The 25,271-nt window shown below is 38.9% G+C and overlaps 1 protein-coding gene across 3 annotated transcripts in view; it reads left to right on the forward strand.

Annotated features, from left to right (window-relative positions):
• Positions 1 to 25,271, forward strand: part of RPGRIP1 (RPGR interacting protein 1) — an 88,297-nt gene that overhangs the window by 59,367 nt on the left and 3,659 nt on the right. For all 3 annotated transcript variants that reach the window (XM_032857017.1, XM_032857015.1, XM_032857016.1), the window contains 3 exons: positions 7,949 to 8,046; positions 11,777 to 11,969; positions 22,684 to 22,768. In XM_032857017.1, the coding sequence (XP_032712908.1) occupies positions 7,949 to 8,046; positions 11,777 to 11,969; positions 22,684 to 22,768 (376 nt within the window). The remainder of the gene's footprint in view (positions 1 to 7,948; positions 8,047 to 11,776; positions 11,970 to 22,683; positions 22,769 to 25,271) is intronic.

The raw sequence follows: 25,271 nt of genomic DNA on the forward strand, positions 1-25,271 counted from the left end.
TCTTTTAAAAAAAGAAATTATAGGGCCGCCTGGGTGGCTCAGTGGGTTAAAGCCTCTGCCTTCAGCTCAGGTCATGATCCCAGCGTCCTGGGATCGAGCCCCGCATCGGGCTCTCTGCTCAGCGGGGAGCCTGTTTCCCCCCTCTCTCTGCCTGCCTCTGCCTGCTTGTGATCTATGTCTGTCAAATAAATAAATAAAATCTTTTAAAAAAATTATAGAACTGTTCAATACAGAAATTTATCAGAGGAATAGATGTGTCAGAAACAGATTAGATACAACTGAAGTGAGAATTGTTAAAAATATTCTGAATAAAGCAAGGAGAGACAACAAGGTGGAAAATACAAAAGAGGAGAAGACAGCATAAAGGGTAAAATGAAGAGGTCTAAACTATATTTAATTAAATGTAGAAGAGAAAGAAGGGGGCAGAGGCAATATTTAAAGTAATAATGATTTAGATTTTTCGAGAACTAATAGAAGATATTAAGGTTCAGTGAAATGAAATTCAATGAAAGTAGGATAAGTTAAAAAAAAATACAGATATGGGGAGCCTGGCTGGCTCAGTTGGTGGAGCATGTCATTCTTGACCTGAGTTATGGGTTCAAGCCCCATGTTGAGTGTAGGGATTAGTTAAAAATACTGAAATTTAAATTAAAAAAATTCAGATCTAAACATATCAGAGTCAAAATGCAGAAAATAAAATCAAGTAGAAAATGTTAAAAGCATCCATCTAAAAGAAAACAAGAGGGGCACTTGGGTGGCTCAGTCAGTTAAGTGTTGAACTCTATCTCCTTTTTAAAAAGATTTTATTCATTTATTTGCTAGAGAGAGAACACATGAGAGTACAAGCAGGAGGAGCAGCAGGCAGAGGGAGAAACAGGCTCCCTGCCAAGCAGGGAGCCTGATGTGGGACTCAATCCCAGGACACTGGGATCATGACCTGAGCTGAAGGCAACCACTTAACCAACTGAGCCACCAAGGCATTCCACTGTCCAACTCTTGATCTTAGCTCAGGTCTTGATCTCAGGGTCATGAGTTCAAGCCCTGTGTTGGGCTCCACCTCCTTGCTGGGTGTGGAGCCTACTTAAAAAAAATTTTTTTTAAATAAAAAATAAATAAAAGAAAAAGATAGCCATGGGTCCGTTGGTAAGATGGATAACCGACTTGTCAATAGTTGCAACTATGGCCATAAATCAATGGCAAAATGCCTTCAGTATGCCAAAAGAAAGTAATTAACTGCCAACAAAGAATTCTTTACATGACAAAAATATTCTTCCAGAATGAAAACAGAATAGACATTTAACAACAAACTAACAGGGAGAGTTTGCTTCCAAGCTACATTTTAAGGTTCTTCTTTAGGCTGAAGGAAAGTTATCCCAGGAAGAAACACAAAGATGCAACAAGGAATGAAAAGCCAAGAATATGGGTTAGTTTAAATGACTGTATAAAGCAAAAATATGAGCTTGTGGGGCTTAAAATATGGAAAGAGCCCAGGTGTCCATCAACAGATGAATGAATAAAGAAGATATGGTATATATAGATAGATAGATAGATAGATAGATAAATAGATATTAATATTATGCAGCCATCAAAAATGAAATCTAACCATTTGCAATGACATGGATAGAACTAGAGGGTATTATGCTAGGTGTAATAAGTCAATCAGAGAAAGATGATTATCATATGATCTCACTGACATGTGGAATTTGAGAAGCAAGGCAGAGAATCATAGGAGAAAAGAGGAAAAAATGAAAAAAGAAGAAACCAGAGAGGGAGATAAACCATAAGAGACTCTTAGTCTCAGGAAACAAACTGGGGGTTGTTTGTGTGGAGGTGGGTGGGAGGGATGGGATTGCTGGGGGATGGACACTGGGGAGGGTATGTGTTGTGGTGAGTGCTGTGTATTGTGTAAGACTGATGATTCACAGACTTGTATCCCTGAAACAAATTATACATTATATGTTAATGATAATAATAATAATAATAAAAGAACAGGTATGCCAGCCTCCAGTTGATGACCAAAACTGAAGAGAGCTTCTTGCCACAGTTTACTATAAGGTGATATTCTGCAGTGACAACCTCTGCAAGAAAAATCAAACCCAAAGAAAGAAATAATAAAGATAAGAGGAGAAATCAATGAAACAGAAAGGAATAGAGAAAATCAATGAAGCCAACTTTGTTTGAAAAGATCAACAAATTTGATAAGCCTTAAAAAGAAAGGAAAACAACAACAAAAATTTCATAAGCTTTTATCTAGAATAACTATGCTAATTAAGATCCATCAAGAAATTGCTTAGTAATTTGAATAGAAGTTTAAAGAGTTATTGACTATAACAGGAGATTGAACTGGGCGGCGGTGGGTGATGATTGACTAATAAGAAGTAAAAAGAACTCTAAAAAATACAAGAAGAGCAGATTTAAAGAGCATCCATTAATCCCCAGAGCTGAGACAGAATACCTAAAGAAGAGAGATGTCTGGGAGACAACTCCTTTCAGAGCTGAAATCCAGACTTCACTGGAGGGAGTGAAGTCATATTTTATTGAATGGCACAGAAATGTGCTCTGCCTGTACATCAGAACTCCCAAGAAACTGTGAAGTTGACCTCTGGAACACTGCAAGTAAACCATTCTCAAAGAGGTTCCATGCCAGTGGCATTTCACTGCAAAGCTACTTTGGCCGGAGGATCATGGGGAAGGGAAGGGTATACCAGGAGAACTGCCCACAGGGAGGTCCCATGTACTGCAGGCCCCTGGAAACTGCTAGAACTGGTTGTTGCAGAAACCATGTGCTACTAGGAATGTGTTCTGCAGGAAACTGTGAGCTGCTGGAGAAGGCCCTAAGTTACAGAAGCCTGTTGTAGGAGCAAAGTCCTCTTCTGCAGGAGTCTGCCTGTGTACTGGAACCAGGAAGAGAAACATTTTCCTCCTCCAGTGATTGTTTTGTGGTGTCTACTGACAAAACGTAACATGGTGCCAGCTGGCAAAGAAGAAAAATTTATAGGGTCCAACTCTATCATTGCAGAGAAGGTGATGTAGTTTTTATTTTGAGCTGAGAAGCAATTAATTGATACTGCTGGTCAAGAAAAAAAAAGAGCAAAGACACAAATGAGCAAAATCTGGAATCAATGTGAAGCCACTATAGACTCTACTATAAATGGATTATAAAATGATATTATGAACAACTTTATGCAACTTAGATAGAAAAGACAAATTCCTAGAAAGATACAAATTACTAGAACTGACTCAAGAAGAAATAGAAGATCAGTGTTGACATATGAAAAGTACAGACAAGAATTAGTCATAAATCTTCCCAAATAAAAAAGTTCAGTTCCAGATGACTTCACTGATGAAGTCTATCAATATTTAAGGAAGAAAAAATGCTGATCCTTCATAGTCTCTTTCTGAGAATAGTAGAGCAAGGGAAACTTTCTAACCGATTTGGTTATAAAGTGGTATTGTCTTAATACCAAAGCAAGCCTAAAACATAAAAAGAAAAGACAACCGTAGGCCACTATTCAATATGAACATAGATTCAGTATCCTAAATGAAATATTAGCAAACCAATCCAAAAAAATATAAAAATATTAAAAGGTTTGCTCACCATAATCAACTGAGATTTATTCCTGGAATGCAAATTTAGTTTAACAGGAGAAAATTGATTTAATACACTGTATTAATAGAATAAAATCAATATGATCTCAATAGAGAAAAAAGCCTATCACAAAATCCAACTCCCATTCTTATTTGTTGTTGAAGATTTTTAAATTATTTATTTATTTATTAAGATTTTATTTATTTATTTGACAGAAAGAGACAGTGAGAGAGGGAACACAAGCTGGGGGAGCAGGAGAGGGAAAAGCAGGCTTCCGCCGAGCAGGGAGCCCAGTGTGGGGCTCAATCCCAGAACCCTGGGATCATGACCTGAGCCAAAGGCAGACACTTAACAACTGAGCCACCTAGGCACCCCTTATTTGCTTATTTAGAGAGAGAAAGAGTGTGAGCAGGGGGAGGGGCAGAAGGCGAGGAAGAAAGAGAATCTCTAGCAGATTTCTACATTGAGGTCAGAGCCCAATGCAGGATCAATCCCACGACCCTGAAATCATGACCATAGCTGGAACCAAGAGTTGGTCGTTCAACTGACTGAACCACCCAGGGGCCCCCCATCTCCCATTCTTGATAAGAACTCTCACCAAACTAGGTAGAAGAGAATTGCTTCAAACTAATAAAGAATAATAAAACCTGTAGCTAACATCTTATCGTGTGGTAAAAGACTGAATGCTTTTTTCCCTTAACATTGAGAACAAAGAAAGTATGTCTGCTTTCACTACCATGTCTGAACATTGTAGTAGAGATTTCAATCATTGTAATAAGGCAAGAAAAACAAAGTAAAGTCATACCAATAGGAAAGAAAGAAGTACTGCTGCCTTTATTTGCAATTGACATGATTTTGTATTTAAAAAATCATAAGAAATCCACAAAAAAATTTTAAAAGCTAAAAGCAAGTGAACAACATTACAGGATATAAATCAAGACACTAAAATCAATTATATTTCCATATGGTATCAATGCACACCTTAAAATGAAATTTTAAAAAAGTACCATTCCAAAAGAATAAAATATTTAGGAATAAATTTAAAAAAGAAATACAGGACCTATATACAGAAAACTACAAAAGTTCTTGAGAGAAATTAAAGAAGTTTAAAATAAATGTGAGAAATGCACCATGTTTATGGACTGGACCACTCATAATTGTTAAGATGGCAGTTCTCACCCAGATTTATATAGAAATGCAAAGAATTTAGAATAACCAAAACAACTTTGTAAAGGAAGAAAGTTGAAATTTTTATACTACCTGATTTCAAAACTTACTATAAATATACAGTAATTCAGACAGTATGGTATTAGCATAAAGATAGACTTACAGACCAGTGGAACAGAATTGTGAATCAAGAAATAAACGTTTAGGGCGCCTGGGTGGCTCAGTTGGTCACGACTCAGGTCGTGATCCTGGAGTCCGGGATTGGGTCCCACATCAGGCTTCCTGCTCGGCGGGGAGTCTGCTTCTCCCCCTGACCTTTCTCCACTCATGTGCTCTCTCAAATAAATAAATGAAATCTTAAAAAAAAAAAAGAAATAAATGTTTACATTTATGGTCAATTGATTTTCCACAAATGTTCCAGGACAATTTAACATCTGATCTTTCCATAAGTGGTACTAAGACAATTAGATATCCACATAGAAGGAAAAAAAAAACAAACCCAACTTAGACCACGTCACATCATATACAAAAATTAACCAAAATATATCATAAATCTAAATATTAGACCAAAACTATAGCATCTAAAAGAAAACATAGGATAATAAACTATTTGATCTTATTAAACAAAAATTACTGATATATGACATCAGAAGCATGATCCGTACAATTAAAAATTGATAAATTGGACTCAGCAAGATAAAAAATGCATGCTCTTCGAAGGACACCATTAAGAAAATTAGAAGATCAGCTACAGATGAGGAGAAAATATTTGTAAATCGCATTTATGGTCAAGGACTTGTATCCATATTCTGTAAGGAATTCTTACAACTTAATAAAAAAAACAACTAAATTTAAAATGGTCAGTAGAGGGACGCCTGGGTGGCTCAGTTGGTTAAGCAGCTGCTTTCGGCTCGGGTCATGATCCCAGCGTCCTGGGATCAAGTCCCACATCCGGCTCCTTGCTCATCAGGGAGCCGGCTTCTCCCTCTGCCTCTGCCTGCCATTCTGTCTGCCTGTGCTCGCTCTCTCTCCCTCTCTCTCTCTGACAAATAAATAAATAAAATCTTTAAAAAAAAAAAATGGTCAGTAGAGGGGCATCTGGGTGGCTCATTCAGTTAAGCTTTTGGCTCTTGATCTCAGCTCAGGTCTTGATCTCAGGATTGTGAGTTTAAGCCCTGCATGGACTCCACACTAAGTGCGGAGCCTACTTTAAAAACTAAAGAGATAGGGGCACCTGGGTGGCTCAGTGGGTTAAAGCCTCTGCCTTCAGCTCAGGTCATGATCCCGGTATCCTGGGATCGAGCCCCACATTGGGCTCTCTGCTCTGCAGGGAGCCTGCTTCCTCCTCTCTCTCTCTCTGCCTGCCTCTCTGCCTACTTGTGATCTCTGTCAAATAAATAAATAAAATCTTAAAAAAAAACTAAATAAATAAAAAATAAATTAAATGATCAATAGATTTGAATCGACATTCACTAAGAATATTCTTTTTTTTTAAGATTTTATTTATTTATTTGACAGAGAGAGAGAGACAGCGAGAGAGGCAACACAAGCAGGGGGAGTGAAAGAGGGAGAAGCAGGCTTCCCGGTGAGCAGGGAGCCTGACGTGGGACTCGATCCCAGGACCCTGGGATCATGACCTGAGCCGAAGGCAGATGCTTAATGACTGAGCCACCCAGGCACCCCTCACTAAGAATATTCTTGAATGGCTAATAAACATACAAAAAGATGCTCAACAGCATTAGTTATTAGGAAAATGCAAAATAATATAGCAGTGAGATACCAGTACACACCATCTAGAATTGATATATTCCAGAGGTTGACTGTACCATGTGTTAGTGAAGATGTGAAAAAATTGAATCCTCATACATTACTGATGGAATGTAAAACAGTACAACTACTTTGAAAAATATTTGGCTGTTTCTTAAAAATGTTAAACATACAGTTTACGATCCAGCAATTCTCTTAAGCGTCTATTCAGGAGAGCTGGAAACGTGTCCACCCAAAAACTTGTACATAATCCTCATAGCATCATTATTCATCATTCAGAATAAGGAAAGATGTCTTAAATAAAAAACAGAATGTACTAGTCATAAAGAAAATATTGATAGTTGACTTGTTTTTTTTTTAAGATCTTATTAGAGTGTGAATGTGCATGCATGGGGGGGGCGGGGGAGGTGCAGAGGGAGAGGGAGAAGCAGGTTCCCTGCTGAGCAGGGAGCAGGAGGCGGGGCTTGATCCCAGGACACAGGATCATGACCTGACTGAGCCACCCAGGTGCCCCAAAGTTGACTACTTTAAAAGTAAGAATTTCTGTTTAGCAAAAGATTAAGCAGGCAAGCTACAGAATGGAAATGATCTTTGCAACACATGTAACAAATAAAAGGCTCAAATTCAAAAAATATACAGAATCCCTACAAATCAATTAGAAAAAGACAACCCTATAGAAACATTAGCAAAATATATGAAAGTCATCTTACAAAAAGGAATTTCAAATGTTTAATAAAAAATATTAGGAATATCAGGGTCACATAACAAGAGAGCATGTGGGACAGTAGGTATTGTTTGAGCCTGTCAGGAAAATACAATCTGCCATACCCTGATTACACTGCTTTTTTTTTTGACTTAGACATTTTCTCCAGTCCCTACCAAAAGGACCAACTTTCTATTTTCTTTCCTGCCATTCTTCCTTCTTTCTCTTTCTTTCTTCCATTCTTTCTTCCTTCCTTTCCTTTCCTTCCTTCCTCCCTCTCTCTCCCTTTCTTTTTCTCTCTCCCTTCTTTCCTTTCTTCCTTTGTTCCTTCCTTCCTTCCTTCCTTCTCTCCTTTTCTCTTCCTTCTCTCTCTCTTTCTTTCTTTCTCTCTCTCCCTTCCTTCCTTTTCTTTCTTTCTCTTTTCCTTTCTTCTTTTCTCTTCACCTCCTTCCCTCCCTCCCTCCCTCCCTTTCTTTCTTTTCTCTCTCTCTCTTTTTCTCTTTCTTTCTTTTCTTTTCTTTTCTTTCTTTCCAAAAGTGAACTCCTTGTTTGGGAAGCTTCTGAATAAGTGAATCTTCGAAAAAGAGGATTTGGTTCTCAGTAAATGAAGCCAAAATCTAGGTACTCAAAACCAGTGGCCAGAGAGTAGATTGAAGAGGTAGGTAGTGGGACAGATAGGGTGCTTGGAAATAGTTCTGTAACTGCAGCCTTTTCTCTTGTAGATAAAGAATCCTGTGAAGAGGCTTCTGAAGTCAGTGAAGCACAAACTACAGATAGTGATGAAATAGTGACACCGGTATCTCTGAAATTTCCTAAGGCAGTAAGTACACCGGGGTCATTATTGAGTGTGAGACAAGGTTGTAAATAATGATATTGTACTTAACAGCCACATAGGTGAAAATAATCCATTTTTATTTATTTATTTTTTTAAAAAGATTTTATTTATTTATTTGTCAGAGAGAGAGAGCGCACAAGCAGGGGGAGAGGCAGACAGAGGGAGAAGCAGGCTCCCGGCTGAGCAAGGAGCTCAACATGGGACTCCATCCCAGGACCCAGAGACCATGACCTGAGCTGAAGGCAGACACATAACCAACTGAGCCATCCAGGCACCCCAATGATGCAATTTTAATGAACCTGATGGGAAATTAAATTTATTTAGTTAAATTTACATTGTGAATGAATAGAAGTCTCTTGATACAGTCTCTGATGAAAGGATCACTATCTTGATTTGGTATAAATGAGGACTTGCTTCAATAATTCTCCTTTATTTGGATCCCTTGCCTGCCTCCTTCATTGTGTGCTATGATTCATCTCTAGCCTGAGTGATGCCCATTTCCTCAATCCACCCAAGGAGAGCAGGTTTACCTTGGTAGGTAGAGGCTGGAAAAGAGGAAAGGATTACTTGTGGAAAAGCTCAGAAAGATCATTCAGTTTCTGAAGTTTTTGACCTAATCTTTAAAACCTGAAATTGCTGGGGCACCTGGGTGGTTCAGTGGGTGAAGCATCTGTCTTCAGCTTAGGTCATGATCCCAGGGTCCTGGGGTCGAGCCCTGTGTTGGGCTCCCTGCTTTGAGTCTACTTCTTTCTCTGCCTCTGCTCCCTCTGCCCCCGCCCCCCTCCTTGTGCTCTCTCTCTCTCACAAATAAATAAATAAAATCTTTCTTTAAAAATAAAATAAGGGGCGCCTGGGTGGCTCAGTGGGTTAAGCCTCTGCCTTCAGCTCAGGTCATGATCTCAGGGTCTTGGGATCGAGCCCCGCATCAGGCTCTCTGCTCAGGGAAGCCTGCTTCCCCCTCTCTCTCTCTCTGCCTGCCTCTCTGCCTACTTGTGATCTCTGTCAAATAAATAAAATAAATCTAAAAAAAAAAATAAAATAAAATAAAACCTGAAATTGCAATTATTTATTAAACATTACAGCCTCTTGTGGAACTAACTGGGGATACATACACACACACAAATATATATCTATATCTATATATATATATCTATATATATATAGATAGATAGAGATAGAGATATATAACTAAATATATACAGATATATTTAACAATCATTGTATTAGAATCTTGTGGGGTTATAAGTGAGGTAGGAAACAATCTCTCTCTGTTGATCCACTAGGATGCTCCCTGACACATTTGTAGGTGCTCAATAAATATTTGTTGAATGAGTAGATAAATGAAAGATTGAAATCTGATTGAGGATTATGAACTTCATTAGAAACAATATAAGTATAGTGTGACCTAGAATCAAGTGGTTAGATTATGTGATAGAAACTCTTAAGGTTTGTGAGGATTCAGAAAAGTGAAATCATTCCTGCTTTTGTAGAGGTCAAAAAACTCTTTCTTGAAAGTTAGAACTTGTACTGAGGATTTTTAGACAACTAAAGTATGTTGAAGTGGGGAGAAGCCACTCAAAATCAGTAGCCTTAAGCAATTAAGATAGCAAATACTTAAGTCTATTTTCTTCTGAACTTTTATGTCTCATATCTTTCTTCAGCCATTACATAATTAGTATCTTGAGAAATGCTTATAAGATGGATCAGAGCCATGAGATGTTGGAATAGGAGTATAACACCTTTGAGATCATGAAGGAGAAGATTAATTAATGTGTCCAGGATATAGATATACTTAGCAAAAGAGCTGATCTCCAGCCAAAGTTTCTAAATCAAGCCACCTCTCAGATGAACCTGAAAAGCAGTCAGCTGGTCAGAAAGTTTTTGAACTACACTCAGACATTACATTTAAAATATTATTCAGAATTAGAGGCTCTTAAATAAGATCTCTTTCTGGAAAAACCCTGTGGACCCAAGAATGCTATTTGAGAAACTAAATATGAAAACCGAGCTTACTTGGGTGCCTGGGTGGCTCAGTCAGTTAAGCATCCAACTCTTGGTTTCCCCTCAGGTCATGATCTCAGGGTCGTGAGACTGAGCCCATGCCGGGCTCTGTGCTAAGTGCAGAGTCTGCCTAAGGTTCTCTTTCTCCTTCTCCCTCTGCTCTCCCCCTACTCACACACTCTTTCTCTAAAATAAATAAATAAAATCTTTTTTAAAATTAAAAAAATTGCAACAGTGGGATTAGGGAACTTTCTAGTGTGATGGTTCTGTATCTTGATTAGGGAGTTGATTACACACTTGCATATATTTGTCAAAACTGTACATTTGGGTTTTGTATTTTACTATGTATAAACAATACATAAATATTAAAAGTTAAATAGAGGGAACACCTTGGTGGCTCAGTTGGTTAAGCATCTGAGCTTTGGCTCAAGTCGTGATCTTGGGGTCCTGGGATGGAGCTCCACATTGGGCTCCCTGCTCAGCGAGACGCCAGCTTCTCCCTCTCCTTCTGCCCCTCTACCCTCTCGCCCCCTGCTGTGTGCTCACATGCTCTATCTCAAATAAAGAAATAAAATCTTATTAAAAAATTAAAAAATAAAAGTTAAACAGATTGTCAGGAACCACCTTAGGCAATGTGATTTAAAAGTGGCTCTTATGTTATTTAAATGTCAGTCACTATAAGAAATACATTTCTACATGTGCCCAGTATAATCATATATAAAAAAAGGCTTTGAGAAACAGGGCTTACCTTTATCATTTGCCATGAACTCTCCTGTTTTCTGTTCTGTTCCATTCCATTCTATCCTAGCCTATCTTATTCTTTCACTTAAAAATAAAAAATGCTAGTGAAACCCACCTAACTGACCCATAAATGTCAAAACCCAAATTTTGGAAAACATGATAGTTTTCCTGATGGGGATTTTAGGATGGTTTGTGCGAGGGCTGTTGAGAGGGCATCAAGTAGCTTTCAAGAGTCACCCAGGTTGTTCTGAAGTAGATCTGTTGAGAAATACTGCCTCCTGGGCTTCCTAGAAGAAGGCCCAGGAGCTCCGCCTGCTTCCTAAGAGAGGTGAAGATGGGAGTGGGGGTAGATCTTTGAGAAGTGAGGGCAACCTAGAGGACAGGAGAGAACCCCCAGATGACAAGGGAGCACTGTGCCGGTTGGGGCCATCCTGGATTGACCCCTTACTAGTGTCATGACAGGACTTGCTGCCACACCGGGGAAAGGGAGGACTTCACATTGCCCTCAGCTTCTGTCTTGAAACTCGAGAGATGTCTGCCCTTCCCCTGGTGTCTCTAATATAAAATGGACCCAGACACAGTCCAAAGAGAGGATGGTGTTTGTGGCAGTAAATGCAACAGGGCTGGAAGGACTGGCATTGCCATGAGGGGGCAGGCTGCTCCGGCAGCCTGCTCTGGGGCCAGCACTTGGTGGACGCAGGAAGCTCTGGGTAGCAGTTGACCAGTAAACTGATTCTCAAGGATATGGGAGATGGGGGCAACCCTCGAGGGTCCTCTCCCTCTGCTGGAGCTCTGAGCTATTGCTCAATAAACTTTGTTTTGCTGCCCATCAAATTAAAAAAAAAAAAAAAAGACTACGTTAGATGGAATATGGCTATGATTGCTCTCTGAGGGAGTAATGTGTTTATTAGATGGAGTAGGAACACTAGAAGCATCACTAACCTATAGGATAAATAAATATTTTCCTTGTCAGGGTTCGGAGAAGATGTGTATTGAAATTGTCTCCCTGGCCTTCTACCCAGAGGCCGAAGTGATGTGTGATGAAAATGTAAAGCAGGTGTATGTAGAGTACAAGTTCTACGGCCTACCCTTGTCAGAGACGGAGACCCCAGTGTCCCTGAGGAAGCCAAGGGCAGGAGAAGAGATCCACTTTCACTTCAGCAAAGGTGAGGCATCCCTTGTGCTTGGCCGGGAGAGGAGTCTGAGGGGTCAGAACTGCTCTGCACTTCCAGTGGGGTGGATGCAACCATTTTATTTATCAAAGTGATATATGCATATGGTTTTACTTAAGCTTCTTGTTTTTTATTATTTTTAATTAAGTTTTTAATTTTAATTCCAGTATAGTTAACATAACAGTGTTGTATTAGTTTCGGGCATACAACATAGTGCTTCCACAACTGTAACATTATTTGGTGCTCATCAAGATGAGCATCCTGTTAATCCTCATCACCTGTGTCCCCCGTGCCCCCCGGCCACCTCCCCTACAGTAACCTTCTGTTCTCTATAGGAGGAGTATGATTTTTTTGGTTTGTCTTTTTTCCCCTTTGTTTATTTGTTTTATTTCTTAAATTCCACACATAAGTGAAATCATGTGGTATTTGTCTTCCCCTGACTGACTGACTTCACTTAGTCTTATACTCTCTAGATCCATCCACAGTGGCTGCACCAGTTTGCATTCCCGCCAGCAGGGCAAGAGGGTTCCTTTTTCTCCGCATCCTTGTCAACACTTGTTTCTTTTCTTTAGCCATTCCGACAGTTATGAGATGGTATCTCACTGTGGTTTTGATTTGCGTCTCCCTGATAATGGGTGATTTTGAGCATCTTTTCCTGTGTCTGTTGGCCATCTGGATGTCTACTCTGGAGAATGTTCGTGTCTTTTGCCCCATTTTTAAATTAGTTTGTTTTTTGAGTGTTGAGTTGTATCAGTTCCTTGTGTATTTTGGATACTAACCCCATACTGGGTATGTCGGTTGTAAATACCATCTTCCATTCAGTAGGTTGCCTCGTAGTTTTGTTGATTATTTCCTTCACTGTGCAGAGTTTTTTATTTTGATGTAGTTCCAGTAATTTATTTTTGCTTTTATTTCGCTTGCCTTAGGAGACATCTAGAAAGAAGTTGTTATGGCTGATGTATGAGAAATTACTGCCCATGCTCTCTTCTAGGATTTTTATAGTTTCAGGTCTCACATTTAAGTCTTTAATCCATTTTGAGTTTATTTGTGTGTATGATATAAGAAAGTGGTCCAGATTCACTCTTTATTTATTTTGGGGGGCACTAGTGGGGGAGAGGAGAAGAGGGGGGTAGGGAGAAACAGAATCCCCGCTGAATGTACCCCCTGGTGCCAGGCTTGATCCCAGGATCCCGGGATCATGACCTGAGCCGAAGGCAGATGCTTAACCGACTGAGCCACCCAGGCACCCCGACCAGATTCACTTTTTAATATGTAGCTGTCCTGTTTTCTCAACACCGTTTGTTGGAGAAACTTTTTCCCATTGCATATTTTTGCCCTCCTTTGTCAAAAATTAATCAGCCATATAATCGTGGGTTTGTTTCTGGACTCTCTGTTTTGTTCTGTTGATCTATGTGTCTGTTTTTGTGCCAATGCCATACTGTTTTGATTACTTTGGCTTTGCAGTATAGCTTGAAATCTGGGAAATTGTGATACTTCTAGCTTTGTTTTTCTTTCAAGGTCTTTTGTGGTTCCATACAAATTTTAGGAATATTTGTTCTAGTTCTGTGAAGAATGCTGTTGGTAGTTTGGTAAGGATTGCATTAAATCTGTAGATTGCTTTGGTTAGTGTAGACATTTTAACAATATTTGTTCTTCCAATCAATGAGCATAGAATATCTTCCCGTTTGTTTGTGTTATCTTCAATTTCATCATTGTTTTATAGTTTTCAAAGTACAGGTTTTCACCTCCTTGGTTAAGTTTATTCCTAGGTATTTTATTATATTTGGTGCAATTGTAAATGGGATTGCTTTCTTAATTTCTTTTTCTGTTGCTTCATTATTACTGTATAGAAATGCAACCAGGGGTACATGGGTGGCTGAATCAGTTAAGTGGCTGACTCTTAATCCCACCTCAGCTCTTGATCTCAGGGTTGTGGTTTCAAGGCCAGTGTGGAGCCTACTTAAAATAAAAATAATTATAATAAAGAAATGCAACAGACTTCTGTATATTGATTTTATATCCTGTGACCTTACTAAATTCATTTATCAGTTCTAGTAGGTCTTTTTTTGGTGGAATCTTTAGCGTTTTCTATATATGGTATTATGCCATCAACAAAATAGTAAAAATTTTACTTCTTTCTTACCAATTTGGATGCTTTTTATTCCTTTTTCTTATCTGATTGAGGGCTAGGACTTCTAGTACTGTGTTGAATAAAAACATCCTCGTCTTATTCCTGGTCTTAGGAGGACAGCTCTCAGTTTTTCACCATTAAGTATGTTAGCTGTGGGTTTCTCATATATGGCCTTTATTATGTTGAGGAATGTTCCCCTTAAACCTACTTTCTTGAGGGGTTTTATCATGAATGGATATTGTACTTTGTCAAATGCTTTTTCTCCATTTATTGAAATGATCTCATTGATGTGTGATGTATCACATTGATTGATTTGCAAATATTGAAATACCCTTGTATCCTTGAAATGAATCCCACTTGATCATTTAAATGTATTGTTGGATTTGGTTGCTAATATTTTGTTGAGGTTTGTTGCATCTATGTTCATCAGAGATAGTGGCCTATAGTTCTCTTTATCTGATTTTGGCATTGGGGTAATGCCTGCCTCATAGAATGAGTTTTGAAGTTTTCCTGCCTCTTCTATTTTTTGGAATAATTTGAGAAGACTAGGTATTAACGCTTCTTCAGATGTTTGGTAAAATTCACTTGTGAAGCCGTCTGGTCCTGGACTTTGAAAATTTTTTTTGTTTCTGACTCAATTTCATTTCTGGTAATCAGTCTGTTCAAATTTTCTATTTCTTCCTGAATCAGTTTTGGGAGGTTATAGGTTTCTAGGAATTTGTCCATTTCTTCTGGGTGGTCCAATCTGTTGGCATGTAATTTCTCATAATATTCTCGTACAGTCCTTTGAATTTCTGTGGTGTCAGTTGTTTTTTCTTCTCTTTCATTTCTGGTTTTGTTTATTTGAGTCCCCCTGCCTTTTTGATGAGTCTAGCTAAAGGGTTATCAATTTTGTTCATCTTTTCAAATAACCAGGTCCTGGTTTCATTGATTTGTTCTATTGGTTTTTAAAGTTTCCATTTTTTTTAGTTTCTGCTCTAATCTTTATTATTTCCTTCATTCTACTGGTTTGGGGTTTTGTTTGTTCTTTTTTTTTAGTTCCTTTAGGTATAAAGTTAGGTGGTTTTTTGAAAATTTTCTTGCTTCTTGAATTAGGCCTGTATTCTTATAAACTTCCCCCTTAGAATAGCTTTTGCTACATCCCAGAGGTTTTGGACCAGTGTATTTTCATTTGTTCCCATGTATTTTTTTATTTCCTCTTTGATTTCTGGGTTGACCTATTCATCGTTTAGTAGCACGTTATTTAATCCCCATGTAGTTATGCTCTCTCCAGATTTTTTCTTGTGGCTGATTTCTAATTTTGTAGCACTGTGATCAGAAAAGATACATGGTGGGGCACCTGGGTGGCAAAATTTGTTGGACATCCAACTTTCAGTTTCAGCTCAGGTCCATGATCTTGGGGTGTCAGGCTTTGCACTCAGTGTGGAGTCGGCTTGGGTTTTTCTCTTCCTCTTCCTCAGCCCCTTCCACTTGTATACTTTCTCTCTCTGAAGTAAATAAATCTTTAAAAAAAAAAAGATACATGGTATGACTGATCTTTTTGAATTTGTTGAGACTTGTTTTGTGGCCTAAAATGTGATCTATTCAGGAGACTGTCCCATGTGCAGTTGAAAAGAATGTGTATTCTGCTGTTTTAGGATGGAATGTTCCAAATATATCTGTTAAATTCATCTGGTCCAATGTGTCATTCAAAGCCACTGTTTCCTTGTTGATTTTCTGTTTGGATGATCTGTCCATTGATATAAGTAGGGTTATGTGTATGGTTTTAAAATATCAAATAGGCCTAGAAAAAGTTTTAATTAAAATGAAACAGTCCCTTTTTCCATCCCTTCTATGCAAATCACTCCCTGTTTCCCTCCCCATTCTCTGTGGTCCACCACACCCCTTTTCACTTTTTCTGCTATTTCTTATTATTTAACTCTATGTTTCTGAATAATGCTTCTGTTATAGATTCCTGACTCACCAATTTTAGATATTATCTGCTGACTTCCTATCGTGACACACGAAATTTCTCTCTCTTATGGTGTACCCATGTTTCCTTCTTCCCATAGAGTTGGATCATAACTTTTATTTAATCCAATCTTAATTGTTTCTATTATTATGGATATGTAAATATTAATTCTTCAGAACCAAGTAGTATGACATAGTTAAAATCCTTTTTTTGTATTTTTTTGTCTCAGTTTTTCATTTGCACTATCTTCATTATGGTCATTGTAATTCTTTTCACATCCTCCAACAGCCTTTCCAAGTTTTCAAACAATCAAACCTGTCAAAGAATGTATCAATTTTTTTTTCCTTGAAGACCTCTCTTCAGCCCACCATTCAGCTATTATCCTGCTGCCGGCATTTGGAGAATTTGATTTAATTCTCTCATACTGGGTTTCTTATTTCCTGGGTTCTCTGTCATCCACTGATTCACTTTTATATTTTAATGGGTCATATTTTCCAGTAGCTTTTATTTTATTTTTTTTTTTTTAAGATTTTATTTATTCATTTGACAGACAGAGATCACAAGCAGGCAGAGAGGCAGGCAGAGAGAGAGGGGAAGCAGGCTCCCCGCCGAGCAGAGAGCCCGACGCGGGGCTCGATCCAAGGACCCTGGGATCATGACCTGAGGCAAAGGCAGAGGCTTTAACCCACTGAGCCACCCAGGCGCCCCTTCCAGTAGCTTTTAAATAAAGCATACACTGGGGGGTGCCTGGGTGGCTCAGAGGGTTAAGCCTCTGCCTTTGCCTCAGGTCATGATCCCAGGGTCCTTGGATCGAGCCCCACGTCGGGCTCTCTGCTCGGCAGGGAGCCTGCTTCCCCTTCTCTCTTTGCCTGCCTCTCTGCCTGCTTGTGATCTCTCTCTGTCAAATGAATAAAATCTTAAAAAAAAAAAAAAAAGCATACATTGGAAGTACATTGCGATCATCTTGCATGAAATCTATTCTACCCATATAGCCAAATGATAATTAGACCCAAGTATAGAAGTGTATTCTGAAAACATTTTTATCCAGAATTTCGAAGCAGTTGGTCCATGATCTTTGCCAGGAGTCTAACCTTTGTATGAAAACTACCTCTACCTGTCCAGAAAACTTGAGCATTTTATCTTTTTCCTTAGTATTCTTAAATTTTAGAATAATGTGTGTATTTTTCCTGTAATTGTTCTAGCCATTCAGGGGTTCTTTCAATCTGGAAGCTCATGGTTTTTAGTTCTGGGAATTTTTATTGCATTTCTTTGATAATTTTGTCCCCAGGATTTTCTCATTTTCTTAGCAGAGTTTTTGATCTTCCAAATTAATCCTCTGATTTTCTCATTTTCTTTTTTTTTTTTAAAGATTTTATTTATTTATTTGACAGAGACAGCAAGAGAGGGAACACAAGCAGAGGGTATGGGAGAGGAAGAAGCAGGCTTCCTGCTGAGCAGGGAGCCCAATGTGGGGCTTGATCCCTGGAGCCCCAGATCATGTCCTGAGCTGAAGGCAGATGTTTAATAACTCAGCCACCCAGACGCCCCTCATTTTTTCATTTTCTTCGTATAATCCCACTTCTATCCTTTCTATTTTGGGGAAATTTCCTTAATTTTTTTAAGATTTTATTTTTAAGTATGGCTCAGTCAGACTCTTTTTTTCCCCTTTTTAAAAAATTATTTTTATTTACTTTTTATTTTTTTAATTTTTATTTTTTATAAACATATAATATATTTTTATCCCCAGAGGTACAGGTCTGTGAATCGCCAGGTTTACACACTTCACAGCACTCACCATAGCACATACCCTCCCCAATGTCCATAACCCCACCCCCTTTCTCCCAACCCCCCTCCCCCCAGCAACCCTCAGTTTGTTTTGTGGGATTAAGAGTCACTTATGGTTTGTCTCCCTCCCAATCCCATCTTGTTTCATTTATTCTTCTCCTACCCCCTTAACCCCCCATATTGCATCTCCACTTCCTCATATTAGGGAGATCATATGATAGTTGTCTTTCTCTGATTGACTTATTTCACTAAGCAAGATACCCTCTAGTTCCATCCACATCGTCACAAATGGCAAGATTTCATTTCTTTTGATGGCTGCACAGTATTCCATTGTGTATATATACCACATCTTCTTTATCCATTCATCTGTTGATGGACATCTAGGTTCTTTCCATAGTTTGGCTATTGTAGACATTGCTGCTATAAACATTCGGGTGCACGTGCCCCTTTGGATCACTACGTTTGTATCTTTGGGGTAAATACCCACTAGTGCGATTGCTGGGTCATAGGGTAGTTCTATTTTCAACCTTTTGAGGAACCTCCATGCTGTTTTCCAGAGTGGTTGCACCAGCTTGCATTCCCACCAACAGTGTAGGAGGGTTCCCCTTTCTCCGCATCCTCGCCAGCATCTGTCATTTCCTGACTTGTTCATTTTAGCCATTCTGACTGGTGTGAGGTGATATCTCATTGTGGTTTTGATTTGTATTTCCCTGATGCCAAGTGATATGGAGCACTTTTTCATGTGTCTGTTGGCCATCTGGATGTCTTCTTTACAGACATGTCTGTTCATGTCTTCTGCCCATTTCTTGATTGGATTATTTGTTCTTTGGGTGTTGAGTTTGCTAAGTTCTTTATAGATTTTGGACACTAGCCCTTTATCTGATATGTTGTTTGCAAATATCTTCTCCCATTCTGTCAGTTGTCTTTTGGTTTTGTTAACTGTTTCTTTGGCTGTGCAAAAGCTTTTGATCTTGATGAAATCCCAATAGTTCATTTTTGCCCTTGCTTCCCTTGCCTTTGGCGATGTTCCTAGGCTGAGCTCGAAGAGGTTGCTGCCTGTGTTCTCCTCAAGTATTTTGATGGATTCCTTTCTCACATTGAGGTCCTTCATCCATTTTGAGTCTATTTTCGTGTGTGGTGTAAGGAAATGGTCCAATTTCATTTTTCTGCATGTGGCTGTCCAGTTTTCCCAACACCATTTATTGAAGAGGCTGTCTTTTTTTCACTGGACATTCTTTCCTGCTTTGTCGAAGATTAGTTGACCATAGAGTTGAGGGTCTATTTCTGGGCTTTCTGTTCTGTTCCATTGATCTGTGTGTCTGTTTTTGTGCCAGTACCATGCTGTCTTGATGATGACAGCTTGGTAATAGAGCTTGAAGTCCAGAATTGTGATGCCACCAACTTTGGCTTTCTTTTTCAATATTCCTTTGGCTATTCGAGGTCTTTTCTGGTTCCATATAAATTTTAGGATTATTTGTTCCATTTCTTTGAAAAAAATGGATGGTATTTTGATAGGAATTGCATTAAATGTGTAGATTGCTTTAGGTAGCATAGACATTTTCACAATATTTATTCTTCCAATCCAGGAGCATGGAACATTTTTCCATTTCTTTGTGTCTTCCTCAATTTCTTTCATGAGTACTTTATAGTTTTCTGAGTATAGATTCTTAGCCTCTTTGGTTAGGTTTATTCCTAGGTTTCTTATGGTTTTGGGTGCAATTGTAAAGGGATTGACTCCTTAATTTCTCTTTCTTCTGTCTTGTTGTTGGTGTAGAGAAATGCAACTGATCTCTGTGCATTGGTTTTATATCCTGACACTTTACTGAATTCCTGTACAAGTTCTAGCAGTTTTGGAGTGGAGTCTTTTGGGTTTTCCATATATAGTATCATATCATCTGCGAAGAGTGGTAGTTTGACTTCTTCTTTGCCGATTTGGATGCCTTTAATTTCCTTTTGTTGTCTGATTGCTGAGGCTAGGAATTCTAGTACTATGTTGAATAGCAGTGGTGATAATGGACATCCCGTGTTCCTGACCTTAGCGGAACAGCTTTCAGTTTTTCTCCATTGAGAATGATATTTGCGGTGGGTTTTTCATAGATGGCTTTGATAATATTGAGGTATGTGCCCTCTATCCCTACACTTTGAAGAGTTTTGATCAGAAAGGGATGCTGTACTTTGTCAAATCCTTTTTCAGCATCTATGGAGAGTATCATATGGTTCTTGTTCTTTCTTTTATTAATGTGTTGTATCACATTGATTGATTTGTGGATGTTGAACCAACCTTGCAGCCCTGGAATAAATCCCACTTGGTTGTGGTGAATAATCCTTTTAATGTACTGTTGAATCCTATTGGCTAGTATTTTGGTGAGAATTTTCGCATCTGTGTTTATCAAGGATATTGATGAACTACATCAATAGTAGTTCTCTTTTTTGATGGGATCCTTGTCTGGTTTTGGGATCAAGGTGATGCTGGCCTCATAAAATGAGTTTGGAAGTTTTCCTTCCATTTCTATTTTTTGGAACAGTTTCAGGAGAATGGGAATTAGTTCTTCTTTAAATGTTTGGTAGAATTCCCCCGGGAAGCTGTCTGGCCCTGGGCTTTTGTTTGGAGATTTTTGATGACTGTTTCAATCTCCTTACTGGTTATAGGTCTGTTCAGGTTTTCTGTTTCTTCCTGGTTCAGTTGTGGTAGTTTATATGTCTCTAGGAGTGCATCCATTTCTTCTCAATTGTCAAATTTGTTGGCGTAGAGTTGCTCATAGTATGTTCTTATAATTGTTTGTGTTTCTTTGGTGTTAGTTGTGATCTCTCCTCTTTCATTCATGATTTTATTTATTTGGGTCCTTTCTCTTTTCTTTTTGATAACTCTGGCCAGGGGTTTATCAGTCTTATTAATTCTTTCAAAGAACCAGCTCCTAGTTTTGTTGATTTGTTCTATTGTTTTTTTTGGTTTCTATTTCATTGATTTCTGCTCTGATCTTTATGATTTCTCTTCTCCTGCTGGGTTTAGGGTTTCTTTCTTGTTCTTCTCCAGCTCCTTTAGGTGTAGGGTTAGGTTGTGTACTTGAGACCTTTCTTGTTTCTTGAGAAAGACTTGTACCACTATATATTTTCCTCTCAGGACTGCCTTTGTTGTGTCCCACAGATTTTGAACTGTTGTGTTTTCATTATCATTTGTTTCCATGAATTTTTTCAATTCTTCTTTAATTTCCTGGTTGACCCATTCATTCTTTAGAAGGAAAGCATCTGACTCTTGATTTTGGCTGAGGACATGATCTCAAGATTGTGAGACTGAGCTCCACATCAGGCTCCACACTGGGCATGGATCTTTTTTTTTTAAAAATATTTTATTTATTTATTTGACAGAGAGAGAGAGATCACAAATAGGCAGAGAGGCAGGCCAAGGAAGATGGAGAAGTAGGCTCCCCGCTGAGCAGAGAGCCCCATGCGGGGCTCGATCCCAGGACCTGAGCCCAAGGCAGAGGCTTAACCTGCTGAGCCACCCAGGTGCCCTGGGCATGGCTCTTGCTGCAGATTCTCTCTCTCTCTCTCTCCTTTTGCCCCTTATCCCCACTCCCCTCTCTAAAAAAAAAATTATTACACATATAAAAAAAAAATAAAAATTATACATACATATATATATATATATATATATGTATATATAAATGTATATATATATTTTTTTAAGTCATCTCTACATGTGGGACTTAGCTCAAATTTACAACCCCAAGATCAAGAGTTACCTGCTCTACCAAGTGAGCCAGCTAGGCGCCCCTTAATAGGTGTAGTCTTTTTTTTTTTTTTTTTTTTTTTTTTTTTTTAAGTAAACTCTTCCCCCAGCCTGGGCTGAAACTCACAAGCCTTGATCAAGAACCTCTACCAACTGACCGAGACAGGTACTCCCTCAGATTTCCTTAGTCTTAACTTCCAGTCATTGAAAATTTGTCTTAGATTTCTAAGAGCTGTTTGTTGTTGTCTATTCCTTCTCCCCCCACCCCTTAAGTATATCCTGTCCTTATATGAGGTAGAACTTTATTTCTTACTTACATAAAATGAATTCTGAGGGGGGACAGTCCCGGGCTGAGGATATGCGATCCTATCAGGGTCCAAACTCTTATCCTGCCCTCCGATCAACCTAGCGCCTGTCTTCCATCCTTTCGGTGAGCCTGTCACCCTTCATGGTTGCCGGGGAAAGGAAAGATGCTTCCCAGTTGAGCCTGTTAAGCATACATAACACAATAGCCAGAACTTACTGTGCTGCAGCCAAACCTAGCTAAATAAGAGGCTGGAAAACATATGCTAATGTATTTGAGGCTGCAGCATTCCCATATATAAATAAGGAGGAAGGGAGAGGGTGGGTATTGAGACAGGCACCTTGAGTTGAACCTGCTACAAAACTCAAACCTCTGCATGGCCATAAGAAATCAGTCTCCTGGGATTATTCCAGCTTGAGAGTGGTGGGAGCACGTTTATCTTGGCACAATGGCCGAACAGCTTTCCAGGCCGATTGTAAGGCTTCTTTTTTATCAGGGTCAACTAACTTTTTCTTAAAGGGCCAGGTAGTAAATATTTTAGGCTTTGTGGAGCAGATGGTTTCTGTCACAGCTATTCAGCTCTGTCACTGTAGTTGGAAAGCAACCATAGATAATATGTAAACAAATAGGTGTTGGCTGTATTCAGTAAAAACTTCATTTACCAAAACAGGTGGCCTGCAGTGAGCCCTCGATTGCCAATCTCTCTTTTCTGTCATGGTTTTATGTCTGCCACTTATGAAGGTTTTAGTGCCCATATAGCAACAGTGTATGATTCTTCGCTTTTCTCCTGTCTTATCCTTACTGCAGTGATAGACCTGGACCCACTGGAACAAAAAGGCCGAAGGCAGTTTCTGTTCGCCATGCTGAAGAAACAAGATCCAGAGCAAGGACGGTAAGCATCTGCTTTCCACTTTGAAAGAAGGGAGATATTATCCACCCAGGAATTCAGTTTGGTTTTGCACTGATAGTGAATATTCTAATAAATTCTTTTGTATTAACTTACTGGATGGATTTCGCATCTCCTTGAGGCTAATTCATGTTTGCAGCCACCTGATAAACTAGATGAATCTCATCGGTGTAGTTCCTCTCTCACCCGTGACAGCCCCTGATGACACTGTTTTTGTGACAGCAAATACTTGAATACTGACAGTGCTCTGTAAGGAATGGACAAAACCCTTTGACATTCCCAGATAATTTATATCTCACACAGTACCATTGCTAGCTTACTAAATATTATGTCTTTATGATAGTAATTTCATATTTAGTTTTTTTTTTAAGATTTTATTTATTTGACAGAGATCACAACTAGGCAGAAAGGCAGGCAGGGGTGGGGGGAAGCAGGCTCCCCATTGAGCAGAGAGTTTGATGTGGGGCTCGATCCCAGGACCCTGGGATCATGACCTGAGCCGAAGGCAGAGGCTTTAACCGACTGAGCCACTCAGGCGCCCCCATATTTAGTCTTTTTAAAAGAAGACTCCCAGCATGGAGCCCGAGGCGAGGCTTAAACTCATGACCCAGAGATCTATACCTGAGCTGAGATCAAGTGTTGGATGCTTCATTGACTGAGCCACCCAGGCCCCCACATGTTTAGACTTTTAAAATTATTTCTTTGTAAGATTACTTTGATGTAACTGAAGTAAATTCAAGGCGTACTATCAATTTTTTTTTAAAGATTTTTTATTTATTTAACAGAGAGAGAGAGATCACAAGTAGGCAGAGAGGCAGGCAGATAGAGGGGAAGCAGGCTTCCCGCTGAGCAGAGAGCCCGATGCGGGGCTCAATCCCAGGACCCTGAGATCATGACCCAAGCCGAAGGCAGAGGCTTAACCCACTGAGCCATCCAGGTGCCCCGCGTACTATCAATTTTAGGGACGTGTCCCTGTTATTCCTCTGGTGTGAAGAGGCCTCCATTTAGAAGCTCCCAGTGAAATGCATAGGACATAGTTATACTAAGAAAATTATTCACCATTCAGCTGAAATTTGAAATTCAAATTTAAGTGGGCATCTCTTTTTTTTTTTTTTTTTTTTTTTTTTTTTTGGCAAGATCTAGCAATGTTCCCTCCTTTTCAAGTGTGTGGGTAAGAAATAATACAGGGCTGGTGTTTTAGCCCAATAAATTTGTTTAATTTGCATTTACTTTGTCTCCAATTAGTCATAGAAAGGACTGAAGAAGGAGCCACAGAAATAAATAGTGCATCTGACTTCAGTGTCACTGTGTATTTAAACAGAAGCTTACTGGTAACTTTTGAAAATGTAAAGCGTTTTGTTTCCCTTCTGCATCAATGTTGAATTTAGTTATTTTCTTTTTTCTCTCAGCATTCCTAGAATACTTTCTTCATTTCCTTACAGTGGTAGCTTCTTCCCTTTTCTTTTTGTAACCTTCTATTCAATTTTAGATTTTGATTGATGTACAGCAGACAGAACATTGGCTTGTAATCAGAGAAAGCCTGGTTTTGAATCCTGGCTCTTCCACTTACTAGCTCTGTGAATTTTGAATATTACTTGGCTTGAGGGCTTCTGTGAGGATACAACTGAAATAATGTAGTTTATCTAAAGCATCTTGGGGGGGCACCTGGGTGGCTGGCTCAGTCAGTTAGGCATCTGATACTTGACCTCAGCTCAGGTCTTGATCTCAGAGTTGTAAATGAATGAATGAATGAACAAACGATGAAGAATGAATGAATGCATGCATGCATTTGGTATTGTGCCCTGTACCTAGAAAGGTGAAAATTGGGTTCAGGTAGTTAGCATCATCCCTTTGCATTGTTGTAGTTCTCAGTAAGGATACAGAAGCATCATCACAAATGAATATTACTTTGTGAGCTAAGAATGTGTCACTTTCAGAAGAATTTCTTCTTTTTAGCTTCATTCTGTTTAGCTGTGATTTTAAGTCCCGTTTTTAGTCCTATTCTTGTTCACTTAGCACTATTAGCCACCAGCATTGCTTTTAAAAAATTAATAGGGATACAGAATGTCCAGAATAGGCAAACCCAGAGAGACAAAAAGTCAATTGGTGGTCTCCTGGAGACTAAAACACACTGTCTTTTTACTAAATTTACTAAAACACACTGAATTGTACACTTGAAAATGGTTAAGATATGAATTTATGTGTGAATTTTATCTCAAAAAATCAAGTAGGTACTAGTTTCTAGATTTTAGTATCATTCTTCGCTGATTTGAGTCAGGAGACTAATGAGTGTGGTGGACTCCTGGCTGCTCATGGGCCCTGTGCCCTGCACTCTGGTGCCGTCTCCAGACATACAACTCAAAGGAATACACTTTTTATACGTTTTGTAATTCTGTATTCCTTCTGTTTTCCTTTGCTCTGGCTTGATACCCAACTTTTATTTAGAAATCTAAGAACTCTTCTAATTCTCCTATAATCTTGATTTTTG

Source organism: Lontra canadensis, unplaced genomic scaffold, assembly GCF_010015895.1.
Source record: "Lontra canadensis isolate GAN:19392208 unplaced genomic scaffold, GSC_riverotter_1.0 scaffold12, whole genome shotgun sequence".
NCBI classification, from domain to species: domain Eukaryota; kingdom Metazoa; phylum Chordata; class Mammalia; order Carnivora; family Mustelidae; genus Lontra; species Lontra canadensis.